This window comes from Paramisgurnus dabryanus, chromosome 12 (genome assembly GCF_030506205.2).
Source record: "Paramisgurnus dabryanus chromosome 12, PD_genome_1.1, whole genome shotgun sequence".
NCBI lineage: Eukaryota > Metazoa > Chordata > Actinopteri > Cypriniformes > Cobitidae > Paramisgurnus > Paramisgurnus dabryanus.
In genome coordinates, this window is record NC_133348.1 from 31,126,496 (window position 1) to 31,141,640 (window position 15,145).

General features: G+C 36.5%; 1 protein-coding gene across 1 annotated transcript in view; it reads right to left on the reverse strand.

Annotated features, from left to right (window-relative positions):
* Nucleotides 1–15,145, reverse strand: part of rngtt (RNA guanylyltransferase and 5'-phosphatase) — a 164,596-nt gene that overhangs the window by 108,462 nt on the left and 40,989 nt on the right. Inside the window, exons 9-10 of the mRNA XM_065268829.1 lie at nt 14,148–14,283; nt 10,095–10,166 (exon numbers count right to left, since the gene is read on the reverse strand). Coding sequence (XP_065124901.1) covers nt 10,095–10,166; nt 14,148–14,283 — 208 coding nt within the window. The remainder of the gene's footprint in view (nt 1–10,094; nt 10,167–14,147; nt 14,284–15,145) is intronic.

Sequence of the window (15,145 nt, forward strand, 5' to 3'; positions counted from 1 at the left end):
ACATATCTCCAATCCATACAGATTACAAAAAACAAGGTGATTAGCCAACAGGCTAATATCCGAAACAGATATTATGTACACAATGCGCTTTTCTCATCTCAAATTAGTTTCTTTGTGCTGTGGAAATTTGTAAAATTAGGTATTTTTCTGTTTTTTTTTATGGCTGAATGACCAACATCCCCTTTGCATGCATACGACTATTAATAAGCATCAAATGGCAGAAATTGCGTTTTAATTTGTGCATGTATCTGCTTCGTAACTTTGTAAAGGTGCTGTTTTTTTGTGATCCCATTTTTCAAACTCTAAAAGTTAGTAATGTTGCTGTTAGAGGATAAACAAAACCTGCAAAATGATAAAGCGATATGTTTTACTTTAACATAATTTACTTTTCAAGGACTACAGACAACGGCTGGTTTGGACTACAGCCCTCTACTTCCCAGGTAGATGATAACAATATTCAGAATTTTTTACTTAGCTCCGCCTACAGGAATACGCCAAAAAGGTGTGTGACCTTGTTGTGTTTTCATGGAGAAGAGGAAGAGTTGCGTTAGTTGAGTGTTTTTGTCGCCATGCCATCGAGACGCTGTTATTTTCATCCCGGAGTTAAATCCCGGATTGTTTGGCATTTGCTGAGGACTGCTTCCTCAATCTGGCATGACCTTTTTGGACAATGTGCGCTAAGATGCTGTCGAAACTGAACCAGCTACACAATCAGAACTTGTTATGTATTTCTGAAGGAGGGACTTCATAGAACAAGGAAGATATAAGCCTGTTTTTAGGACAGTGAAAACAGCTTTATAGAGAGACGTACATTTACGGTACGCAATATAACATGTTCATGATTCAAAAAACTAAGTATTTTTCACACAGTAAACATGAACACATTTTTACACTGTAAACACAAAGCTATTAAAACAGATGAAAAACAGCTCCCTTAAAAATCCCTGATCAAAACAGAAAAAAAACAAATGCTTCTAGTGGACAATCCATCAAAAGAGGCAGCGATATGTACCTGGAGCTATATATTTTAGCTAATGCAGAAAGGTAGGCAGATGCCTGGGTTGGTTAATTAGTGAGTCGGGGGTAACATACTTCATTTCAGTTGTTTGGCGGAAAACAAAAAACAAAAACACATTCAAACTAGCAGATCTGCTATTTATAAATTATAAAAAATATAAAAAATGTGCATATAACAAATGGACATAATACTGAAAGCCTGTGCATTGCCTTGATATTCTGGCTTTAGTGTGATGACTCTACCCAACAGATTTTTTTGTTAAATGTGAAGGCCGGTTTTATGTTGGTTCTTCCAGATTTTCAGCGAATGATGAGTCTCTGACTCATGTGATCTGGTCTGTTGGGCTATGGGCCAAAGCTGTGTACTGCCACACTGAACATTTGGTTAAATCCTCTGAGGGCCTTCATAACCATCAGAAGAAAAACACGCAAATCCCCTTGATTGCCCATAACACAGAGTATTAAAAGAAGAGTGGTATATTTTCTAGGGCTGTCAAAATTAACACGTTAATTTATAAAATTATATATATATATATATATATATATATATATATATATATATATATATATATATATATATATATATATATATATATATATATATGTTATAAATCATATACATACATACACAATAAATAAATATATATACACATGTAAATGTTTCACACAGCACACACGCATATATTACGCAAACAATCACTTTTATTTTGTATACGATTAATCTTTTCCCAGCACTAGTTAAACATCTAAAATCTTCTTTATTTGTACGTTTTCTAAGAGGTGTAATACAAATGATGTGTGTCCATCCACTTGTGCAGCTGAGATTTTGGTTTTGGTTTTAAAAAATAAAGTGCATGACTTTCTTGATGTTGAAATAATTATTAAGAGAGATAAAGTTCAGGACCTGATTGATGTTTAAATCATTTTTCTATATTCTACAATCTGAATAAATCTAACATTTTCTGTGGTTCTTTTTATGTAAAGCTACTTTTAATCAATGTAAGCACTGTATAGATAAACTTGAAACAATTTGTCAGATTTGGCAAATAAATTCAGTGTATTAATTCAATCAAAGGTCTTTAAAGGAACAGTATGTAGGATTGTGGCCAAAACTGGTATTGCAACAACAAAACTTGTGGCTAAAACTGGTACTGCAATCACACAACTGGTGGCCGATACACAAAATGACAACATAAACATCAGTTGAGGGCTGCAACTCCACTTTTTAAATGGCAATATCCTGGTCAGACCACTGTTGTCAGTGATATAAGTATTTGAAATGAAAATGATTTCTTAATGTCTAGTGACATATCAGGGCCATTTTATGATTAATTGATATAAAATTCTTACATACTGTTCCTTTAAAGTTCCAGAATCGATTGACAGAAAAATAAAGCCACCTTCACAGCTGTAAAGCTCATTTTTCCATCCCAGATTTTTACTTTTTAGTTTTGTTTCTTTATATTTTTCCTTACATTCTTGCTGAAAACGACCCATAAAACGACATTCATTTTTATGTGCTTGGCATCCTGGTTTTAGCTCATGACTAATGGCGTAAAGTCTGGTGTGCTTTAGAGCTCTTCTAAAAGTGAAAAGTAGCGTAATAAGAAAACAAGAGATTGATTTTTCTATACAACCACACTCGAGACTAAAGATGCAAGCTCACAGCGCTGCCACCATACATCTTAAATTATAGAGAATATACTACACAAGTTTTTTTTCACCTCATCCCTCCTATAAGACAGCTCGTGAGTGCCAGTGATGCCTCATCGACTCTGGCCATGTTTTGCCATCTGGCACCTAATCTTGCAAATCTCAGGGATGTTTTCGTATCTGCTCGTCAAACGAAACTCGTGTCTTTTGCACATCACGCAGAACTGAAAACAGGGCCGGATCCTGTTTTTCGGTCCTACGAGGCCTATGTGCCTCAAACATTATTGGTGGCTCCTCCTATCTCGTCCCTTGTGCCAGACTCTTTATCCTACGTTAAGCAGCATGATTTGGTAGACTAACAGTAGTTGGCTTGAAATAGTAGCGGGGTGGATGAGTGGTAAAAGAGATTCTCAGGGTGCCCGAGCGGTCAGCTCCAACTGTATGTGCATGGGCGCAGGGGCTCGGGGCGTGCAGGCCTTGGGCTTAAGAGGCCCCTGACAAAAATCCCACTGGGCCCCGAGTAAAGTTTGACTTTGAAATGCTGGTGTGTTGTGCTGTAGGCTAAAGGCTTAAGGCTTCCTGCAGGCTCTTACAGTATGTGACTTCTGATGCATTGAAGAAAAAAGCATAGAAGCTGCATTATATGAACTTCATACTTTCTTAAGTTATTCACCATTGGGAGATCCAAACAAACTTTTTAAGTTGGCTCTGAAATGGAGGCTTGATGGTTCAGTGAGGTGAGGAGGTAAAAAGCTGACCTGTTCAGAAATGATGTATGCGTTTGAAGAAGGTTAATGAGATCATGTGAGATTTGAGTTCAGGTGTCAGTATGTGATTTCCGAGCCGTTGTGTTTGCGGTAAATGTAATTCTTCATGCTTGGTGACCTCCGGAGACCCAAGGGTGACTGTTGGCAACAGGAATTGACGTCTGAAACCATTACGGAGGCAACCTGATCTAGGAGGAACACCTCTTATAGACTGAACAAAAAGAGACTGGTGTCAGACAACGACAGTTACCGGTGATGTGAATTGCCTCATATGGATGATATGGCCAAAATGTCTATCGCCGATACACTTCTGAGTCAAATCCAATAATGGCATGAATGTTAAAAATGCATTTGGATAAACTGCAAAGAATGTCTGTACCTACAAGCTTCTGAACAAATGAATTTGCTCAGGGGGAACATTTTTAAATAGTATAATAAATTGATGTTTATCTTTAATTAGGGGTGCCGATAAATGCCGATATACATTAATAATACGTGGCCGATAACTATTCTTAATCGCACAACCGATAATATTCACAGCTATTTCATGTACTACGGCTTTTGATCAGTAAGTCCTTATCGATCTGAAATCCCTGTCAGTTTGAGTGGTTTATAACATGCATTTAAAAAAGCAACACTCGTCAAACATAATCATTATACATATTCTTTATTATCATGAAAATACCTGAGAGCTTTGATTAACAGCAATATAAATATATCCTTAAGCCATATCCTGGAGCTGCATGTCATAGCTGCATGTGTATAGTTACTCGTCTGCAGCGCATATTGTGTTTCTGCACGAGAGCGCCCTCTGGCTTTTGGATGTAGTGCCATTTCACCGTAATTCATTGAGAAGCATAGCAAGCATCAAGGGCCAATATTATATCGGTGCACCCCTATCTTTCATTTGTATTTAGCCTCATAGAAAATTTAATGTAAAATGAAATTAAACTCACTGTCAAATAAACATAAGACTTTAGGGCTCACCTTTAATATTAATAAGGTTCAACTGAACGTCAGTCAGTGATAAATGCTGTAATGCAGGGCTCTCAAACCAATGGGTTTCTTCCGTCACAGTACTGACTTTCATAGTTACATAGTTTTGATCAATTTGCTATTATAGTGATATGTGAAAACATATTAATAAATAGCCAAAGTGAAAGTGACTTTCAACAGTAGGCTGTTTAGTAAGATAGTTGGACTGAACATTAATAATAAAGCTCTATTTGTAATTGCATAGCAAGCTACATAATGATTTTTATATTATGTAGATTTATATTACATAAATATATACCACTATACCATATATAAGCAATAATATTATGGACAGCGGAATTAAAAACGTAATTAAGTGCACCTCAGCAGCATAAACTTATAAAAGTGAAATAGATAATCGGACCATTATAATAAAAAAGTTGTCCTCCAAAAGTTGTCAAACGTTTTGCATATACTGAAGGTAGTGATATGCATGCAAGTAGTTTTGTTTTTGTAATCAGAACAAGTTTTTCAATGTTGTGCTGTAAATAATATTCACAAATCCACAATGCACTCGGATACTACATTACGCTATCCATTAGTGATGTACTACTTGAGTCCGAGACAAGTCCGAGATAGGCAGAAAAAGGCAGAAGATGATGCATACAGTAGAGATATTTTTAATGATAGTAAAAGCATAGTCCATATTAAGACGTTAAATTAAACGTACAATTCCCAATCTAGCTTAGTCTGTAGGCCTAACTGTTGATTGTTTACTGGTTGATATTAGATCATGAATATGAAAACTGACATGTTTTTATGGTCTTGGTCTCAATTTGGTCTCAACTCCTAAAGGATTCAGTCTCGACTCAGACTTGCTTCCTCAAAGACTCTTGACTCTGACTCGACCGTATTTGAAAACCAACTGACTCGGTCTCGACCTTTCAATGACTCGGTCTTGACTTGGTCACGGCATAGGTGGTCTCGTCCCCATCACTACTATACACCTTGTAATCTTCAGTATGTACACAGACAACTGACCATCAATAAAGAACATAAACACAGCACCACATTTCATTTTTCACCGTCCCTATCCAATAAAAAGTAATAATAAAGAAAAACACTTCTTAACACAATATGAGTATACTTTATAAAGTACATGTCTGTTTTAAACCCTAGCGAGTCTCGTCATTTTTTAACCTTGACACTGAAATTCGCAGCTTTTTGGAGTACATACATCACACAAGAGACTCAACATACCAATGATTTCATGTTACATTAGACAACTCTGGGTTCAAACTTTAAATTAACTGTACTTTAGTAAGTTGCACTGGTGCTGCCAAATTTAAAAGTTAGGAGCACCAGCAAAACTTTAGGAGCATCCTTTGAAAATTACAAGAGCACCACAACTTCATTATCCTGAAGTTATGGGGTGGTTTCCCGGACAGGGACTAAACTAGTCCTAGACTAAAATAAATGTAAGAGCTGTCCAAACTAAAACCAGTGTTGGGGAAAGTTACTTTTAAAAAGTAATGCATTACAATATTAAATTACTTAGTAACTTTTCATGGAAAGTAATGGTTACGTTACTTTTGCGTTACTTTTTCTTACTTGGCTGAGGCTTGATATCTTTCAGGCCTTGCAGGTGTTTTTTATGATCGCAAAAATGTCAAGCTCTGGCCTGCCATCTCCGTTTCTGACTCCAACTGTTTCTGGTCATGGGCACAAAGTGCGTTGTTAATATGTTCAGTTTAATTCAGTACATTATTTTTTTTTATTTTTAATTAAACTGAAAAGTAACTCGCATTACTTTTTTAAGTAACTCAAATATTTACGTGTACATTTCTAAGGTAATGCGTTACTTTATTCGTTACTTCAGAAAGTAATATTATTACGTAATGCGCGTTATTTGTAATGTGTTAACCCCAACACTGCTGAAAACAACTTGCACTGACATTTCATAAAATACATCAGTGCCCTTTGATTTACATCATAATGCACACAAGTAATGTTTTTAGTAAGGCATGTTTGTTAAAACCAGTTATTTTTTCTAAATAACCTAAAGCCTAGTCCTGGTTTAAGCTAATCCCTGTCTGGGAAACCAGCCCTAAAAGCTTGAACAATCAAACTTGATCTTAAATTATTTGCCACACACTTGCCTTGTGCTTGTCCCATTTTTAAACAAGCTCTTATGCCTAAAACGTAAAGATTATAGGGCCTTATAAAAACCAATTAATGTTATTTTAAATTATTTATTTTAAATTCAGGGGTATTTTCAGAGTTATTTTCTTTAATGGTTTTTAAATGGTTAATGGTAATAACTGAAACGAAACAACTTAATTTTCATCCAAAAATTGCATTTCTAATTTTTTGACAAAGTGGTGCATAACAAAATTTTGATTAAATTAGAAAAAGGACCTCAAAATCTGATAAACAGTACTGTGCAAAGTCTCCACCACCACCAGACTTGTTTTTTATAGAAGTTTGTCCATCCATATTTATTTTTCAATCTATTTGATTAAGATTCAAACAGAAAATCCAGGAAATGTGTAAAAAATATATACATTTTTAGGATTAAATGTCTTCTTAAAGCATCGTGTGTGTTTAGTGTGACCTCTCTTGGCACTAAACACATCTTAAGTGTTTTTGAGCAGAATGAAGAATAAGGACTAATTTCTTTAAAATTAGGATTTAATTTTATTTAGGTTTAAGCGATCCTGCAGTTTCTACCATATACACATTTCCTGTATTTTCTGGATGTATTCTATTAAAGAGACTGAGAAATAATTATAAATGATCACTATAACATTGCAAAAACAACAAATCTAATTCTGGGATGGTGGTCTAGGACTTTTGCACAGTGCTGTATATAATCTGTGATTATGTTACTTAAGAAATAAAAATAATTAAAAACCATTATTTGTATTATTTTAAAAGTAGATTTTACTATATATTTCTGTCAACTTCATTACGTTCAACTCACTTTTATTTTGATGGGTTGTCAGTGTGTATTTGACGATCGCATTTCTCAACAAAATCTGACAGAAATTTCTCAACTTTTAAATCTGATCTCTGAAAATGAACTTCATGTATTCATGTCCTCGAACATTTTCTTTTCTAACTGAGCTGTCGCAATGCATTCTGGGATTGCTTTCTCCATAAAAACATGCAATGCTAACAAAAAAGTTTCTGGTTAACTTTTGCTCCTTATGAACAATTTGCCTTGATGTTGAGAGGTAGAGACTCACTCAAGGAGAAATGTTGCCTTTCGGGGAAATATTATAGAGAATTTCATTTTAAGCTATCTAAAACTAACCTCACATATATAGCTCATCACCTCGGGCAAGAAAATACCATTTACAAATAATCCTGATTTAAAAACCTTATCAACTACTTCATGTTAAATCTTTCGGTGGTCTCAGTATAGACACACAAAAATCAAAGCAGTTCTGGTTTGTTGCCTTGCGTTTTTTTTTTTTTTTTTTTTTTGCAGGACAGACATAGAAAGGACAAATTAATTCTGAAAGAAAGTCTGAACAGTAGTTGCCAGGAGTCTCCTCTAAAGTTTGGAGCAGATAGTGATGTATGAAAGAGGTCAAAGAGGTTTATTATTTTTCTTATCACAAACCATTTCCACAGTCATTTGCAATGAAATCCCGTGACACTGACAGCCGAATCCTCGATCAATATCCAAGGCGAGCCGTGGGAGACGTAATGATTTTAGAGAAGGAAGTGAAGTTGGCTGGGTCAACATGAAAACACAACAGCAAGTACTGACTGCCAAACCCAACAGAAGCTGACCATCCACAGCCAAACAACAGCAGGGGTGTTTAGAGAACCTGCAGGACGTCTTGGCCAACAAAAAGTGAACTGAAAATCCTTTGTTGATGAACCATATGGTCCGACAAAGCAGGGTTAACTCTTTTAAACTAAATTAATTTTTCTTATTAGAGACTACGGTATACTTAAACTAGATTTGAATGGTGCTTTGCCATGCAGATATAAAGTGGCGGCCAAAAATATTAGAACATCTGACAGATCTGAAAAAATTGACTTCCAAAACATTTCATAATGATGTTTGCCCCGAGCACAACAAATATCAGATGAGTTGTAAAATTGTATCCAGTTTTAACTTTAACCCTTTGCAGCAATTACAACAGCACATCTCTCTGGCAGCATAGTGTCGGTATATTTCCTCAGAACTTCATTAGAAATGTTATCACAAACTTTCTGCAACTCAAGCCAAAGGCTTTCTTTGAATGTCTTTATGATGGCTCTATTCTATGGTTTATAGACCATAATAATGACTTTGTAGATACAGTGGTGGCTATCATAAGGAGATTTAAGGCTGGGAAGTACTTTTTTTTCACGTAAGCGTCCGGCTTGCGTGCGCCCGTGTCCGCACAGCTTTCCAAGTATACCCCCTGCGGCTACACGCGGATGGCCGCTTTGGAAACGTATACGCAATACAAATAATTTCTTATTCAAATTATTACTCTACCAGGATATCAGTGCAGCACTGATTTGCAACATTTACAGTACATTAAAAAAATAGGATAGATGAAGAAAAGTGGCGAATCCACCACTGCAAACAAAGTTTAGAACCAACAAAAAGAAGAAAAAGAACAGAAATCAAACATTATGGTGAAAAAAATGCTCCACAGCTTTCTGTTCTTGGAAAAAATAAAAATAAGTGAATAAAAGATGATGGTGTGTGTGCAAATGCTGTCTTTTGCCTTTGGGTTATTGTTTATTGTGTAGTGTCCTGTCTCAACATTTTCACGTGCATGCACTGTCGTACGCAGGCTGTCCGCGCTGTCTCAAATTTTGGGCGGCCGCAGACCCTCCTGATGACGAAAATGACGTCATGCGGACAGTGCACAGACACGGACGCCCCTAGTATACCTTCGGCTTTAAAGATCACCTATTATCCGATTCACAATTTTATATTTCCTTGGTGTGTAAGTGTGTATTAGTTTATGTTAACGATATGCAAAAGGTACAAATTCCGAAGTAAACGATGACGCAAGTTATCGTCTCCAACTTAAATTTCTTTTCTTGAACTACAACAAACACACGCATGTGCCTACAGTTTACTTTCTCTACCTGTTGACGTGGACACGACGGTCATTATCATAACCCGCTTCTGACTCACAGCCTGTAAGTAGTCGATGTTTTCATATTAAAATAATTTACTACTGACTAAACCATGACTCAAACACAAGTTTTGAGCAGTGCAGAGTAGCTCTTGTTGATCTATAATCTATAATGGACTCTAGAGCAGAAAAAAATGTTGCAAGATACCTTAGCATTCCTTCCAAAGCCATGAAAAAAAAAATAAAGAGCTGCTTATTCAAGTGAAGAGATTGATTTTAGTCAACATGTATTTATCAAATAACCCTATTTACTTTCTTTATACATATTCCAGGTGTTACTGCATATGATTCATCAGTGGACATTATTACAAAGAAAAAAGCATTAGTCTTCATAATCTTTCAGCAGAATGTAATAAGTCTCTGAAATGACTTTTATATTCAGATGCCATTACCAAACCTTCGTATATTACAGCCCCGCCAACCATCTATCAAACAGAGCTCAGTCTTCTGCAGCCATGAATAAAAAAGTTCCTTCTACATTTTACTGAATGTGCACTTGGATTTAGAAATACGTCACTGTACTTACGCTAAACTTTATGATGTCATAGATGAGATAGCGTGGGACGGGGTGACCGTTCACTTTGTCTATAATCATCTCCTGCGAATACAAAAAAATAGGAAAAGATGAAGTAGATAAACAATGCAACTATAAATTCATAAATCCAGCCTGTTTAATTCCATTAGATGGTAAGCTTAAAAAATGTATTTATTACCAATACATTGAACCATCCGTTTATATTTTTCTAAACCAGTTCAGACATCAAAAAATATCCGTCTATTTACAAGTTTTCTATTTTAGATGAGGGCATGTTTACGTAACTATGAAAAAAATCCTTTCAAATTTTAACTGAGACTTTGGATGGATATTTAAACCGCCAAATATTGATATCTGAGATCAGTCTTGTAAAAAACTTTCCTTTTTATAATAAAATTGACATTTGCAAGGTATTGCCCTCATGTTCAAATTACTGTGATTAAGAGTTTGCTTTTATATTTTTTTCATGCTAATTTTAGTTTATTGTTTAGCAAATTGGCGGCTATGAGCAGGGCCAGAGAGAATCTGCAGACATTTTTGCTTTTTGTTTAGGGAAAAATCTGTGGAATTCTATGAAATGATTTTAAATAATAAAAAATAAAGATATAAGAGAACTAAAGCTGTTATTATTAGAGGTGCAACGGATCACAAAACTCACAGTTCAGATCACATTACGGTTTTTGAGGCACGGATCGGATCATTTTTCGGATCAGCAAAAAAAAGTATTGTAAAAATCTAATAACACATTAAGAAATTACAAACATTTATAAAAAAGAACAAAGTTGCACATTAAGTAAGGTCTAAAATCATTAAGTACAGAAATCAAATGAATAATAACACTGCATTTATTGTATTAATTAAATGTAATTATTATTTTTTTAAAGCTTCAGAAGTGATTTTCTCTTTGTCTTGGGTTGATTCAGTGTTTCCCATACATAGGCTCTACTTGGGCGCTGCGCCCAGGTAAATTGCGACCCGCCCAGGTAAAAAAAATCACTTTACGAATTTCCGTATTTTCTGAACTCGACTGGATGACCCGTGTTTTGGAGAGAGAGAGCGAGAGCGCGAGAGAGAGAGCGCGAGAGAGAGGTGGGGGTCGGGTGACCGTGAAGATGATGCACGCGTCATAAACTCATCATCCAGCGCGGCAAACTGGATCAACTGCAGCAGCACATACGGAGCAGCCAGGGAACACACTGCGACCAAAATGGTCGCATATGCTTATGTGCATATGTGTTTATAGCATCTAAGTTGGCTTCATTTTGCGTGCAAGCACGTTGTGTCTCTCTGGTTGAGTGTCCGTTCACGTGCTCTCTGTTTCTCAATGGATTGGGCGCGACGCGAAGCAACCTCAGTGTCACATTGTATCCTTTCATGTTTCTGAACTTGAGCAGAGTTTTACCATTAGAGGTCTTTCTTCACTGAGGACGCGGGACCCGTACGGTTCCGGGTTTATATTTTAAATGGTCAGATGGGTCCGGGTCGGTCCTAGTTCATTACTTCGGGTCCCAAGTCTGATTAATATTGTGTGTAAAACCCGAGTCGATCGGAGAACGGCCGTGAGCGCTACCGCGCTAAAGCTCGAGTGCTGTTTTAGCGTGCCTCCGGTTTCTATGGCGATAGCAACTGGCTCTTGTCACGACCACGCGCCGCTTCATTTTCTTTATCCCATTTTTTAATAATCTTACTATTGATAGACAATATCTTTACTAAAATCTAAACAGTTTGCACAGAGATTGTAGCAAAAAGCAGTGCTAATACTGAATGAGCAAAGCTCTAGCTGACTCAGGATATAAAAAACGCAAAGCTGTAATGTAAAGTCTGTCATCGGGACAGCAAATCTGAAATAATTAGTGGATTAAGCTTTTTTTAATCGGCAAAAGAGAAATAGAAAGCAGAAGCAGTAAAAGTGCCTATCTTATAGAAGTTATTAACATTATAACATCAGTCACATTTATAATCTATAGACCTGCACTGTCTATATAGGCTATAGTATACAAAGTATTGTATATAATTGAGTAGACCATTTTTTGTCGGTGGATAATAATGATTGCCCTTTTCACCAGCTACCACCACAAGTAAATTTCAGATCTGTGGGAAACACTGTGATTGATTAACAATAATGACACAGACTTAAGTAGGTCAATTGAGGTTTCTGTCTCTTTAAGACCAAATATGCACAGACTGCATATCTCTCCGTGTGTGCACTACTCAGTGCCCTTAAACGTGGGCACACACACAGACAGAGGGCAAATTACAAACGGTGCAGCATAAACAGACGTCCCACATAAAAACTTTATTTTAATATACTACAGTATGAGAGAGAGAACCGCAACTCTCTAAAATGTATACATCAAGAGTACGTCTGACTGGAGCTGGACCGGACGCATTCAACCGCACGTGCGTTTGTGCGTAAAGTAAACTGCTCACTTTATTGCCTTATTGCAGTTAAACTGTTTAAGGTTGTTTTCACATATGTTGGTGCGCACCGTGGTGCGGCCTCGGAGCGCACCAAAATACATTGTATCATTTTTCAGTTATGCGGTCCGTGTTCACATATATATATATTTTTTACTTTACTCGAAATGCCGCACCGTACACCATGTGACAACGGTCAGCGCTGTCATTGGTCTCTGACAGCTCTTACCGTCTCATGACCACCCCCACGTTTCCACGACAACCAGCTTGACAGGGAGAGCGCAGCTATCAAGATGTGGAGATAAACGATGCACGTCTTTGCGAAGTTTCTTTGCTTTAACGCGAAATTGCGTAGCTGTTCTATTAAAGCCTTTCTCACGGAGCCGTTTGCTAAAAGCCCGTAATGTCACTATTTGTGTGTGGAGGACAGCTATGCATTTATAAAATCATCAGCTCAAACGTAAAGGAGACCGCGAATCTCTATGCAACGGACCAAGATTGGCTTGTTTGTTGTTAACCCACAATATAACACCCGGCTCACGTCACAACGAAAGCCCAGTGGCTCAAACATGTGGAGAACTTCCTGTATTTGGTTCGGCCCGAGGTCCAGCAGTGTTCACACCACAGGTGGGTCGCCCCAGAGTTCGGCAACAGCCGCTCCGAGACCACCTGTTTAGAGCGATCTCGGAGCGGCCGTTTAGTGCGCACCCGAGTGCGGCTGTTGTGTTCACACTGACCCAAACGCACCATACTCGGAGCGACACGTCATTTGGGCCGACCTAAACAGTGTATATGTGAAAACACCCTAAAATCACTTGAATGTTAACATTTGCAAACCTTTGAAACACGTACAAATTATACACTTTCCCTATTTAAGTTTGCGTATTAATCCGCGAATCACATGTGAGCCGAAAATAACCGCGAGTTAAGGAGATCTCACTTGACGTCGTCTATGTAACGCGACAATCAACACTCAGCACATGATCATGATCATTTACAAGATAAAGTTATATTTTTATTGCATTGTTAAAATTATCTTGACATGCTAAATTTATGAAAATGTATTTATACAACTTTTTTCTTCTGCTATAATATATTACACTATAAACAATAAAACATAATTTTATATACAAAATGTAATTCTATCTATTTTTCCATGTTTAAGTGCTATAATTGGGTCCCCAGTGCTTTTATCAACATAGAAAATGTGAAAAAGATCAACCCAATAACTTAGTTCTGGTAAACAAAGTGGCAATTTTAACATGCTATAATAAATTATTTATATGGTATTTTGAGCTAAAACTTCATATAGGTACTATATAGGTATTATGTGCTGCTATCATGAAAACACAAAGGCAAAAAACTAATGTTAAAATGTATTATTGTAAATGCCTATATATAAAGAAATGTGATTTAATGTCTATGTGTAATAGCATTTAACTCATATTTCTGCTGTATACTCTGCCGTTTTCTAAATGTTTTGCAGCCGCCTCAACTTTCAGCAGAGACACATGAGCTCACATTGACAGCTTATTTTCATCACTCAGAGCTGTGGGCATCTGTTAAGTGCACGGTTAGAGGAGATCCTCTCTAACTAACCAGATTAGCATGCTTTCAATCACTCACCCCATCCAAAAGTGTGTTAGAAAGGTGAATGCGTAGATCTTTCCGGAAGGGAAACTCCAGGTTGGATATGTGAAAGACAGAGTTGTCTCTGTCAATCATATACACTTCATTCTTTCCATCTATTAACATCATGTACCTGTGAAACAGAAGAGAGATATGATGGGAAAACATTTATAGAAATATGCAAGAGTTGTAATGTATTATGAATATTAAGTGGACAGCAGTATGTTAAATCTGTTAAATAGTTCTCTGATATCTACATAGAAGGTATGTGGAAAAATGCAAAAGTGCAAAAATTATGCAGAAACGGTTTTACATGTCAATTTACAACCCTGGATTTTCCTTAAGAATAAAATGGTCTGTTATTACCTTATTCGAAAGGGTCACTCATGAATAATAATGTTTGCATGCACAAGGTTTACATAAGACATTTTTGTGCAATTCTCTGCAATATCCGAATGACTTTGCAAAACCCACCTTATCCCTCGGACCACATTTAGAAAATCTGTGCATTAATACAATTGAGAATGCATGAACTTTGCTACAAGAACATTGAAGAAATCACTAAAAAGCATTTTCACAATATACAATGTAATAGGTTAACACCGGAGAGGTAAAACGTTTTGTGATTTGTATAAAAAACAGCACAAACAAGTTTTGATTAAGCAGCTCTTCACCGTTTAAGAGTGGAAATTCATCACAGAAGAGAGAAAAACTGATGAAGACCAATGACTCCCATCATCATACGCTGCAGGAAGTGATCAGCAGCATTTCCCTCATAAATAAATAATGATAAATAATTCTGATAATGAGTATAATTAGATTTTAAATGATGTTTAATGTGGCTAAATTCCCTGCAGGGGTGATTTATTATTTTCTGACAGAAAATGTGTTTCCAGACCAAAATGAGACAAGTGAAAGGAGGATTTAAAGACATAGTTCACCCAAAAATACAAAATTATGTCTTAATTTACTCATCCTAATGTCATTCCAAATCG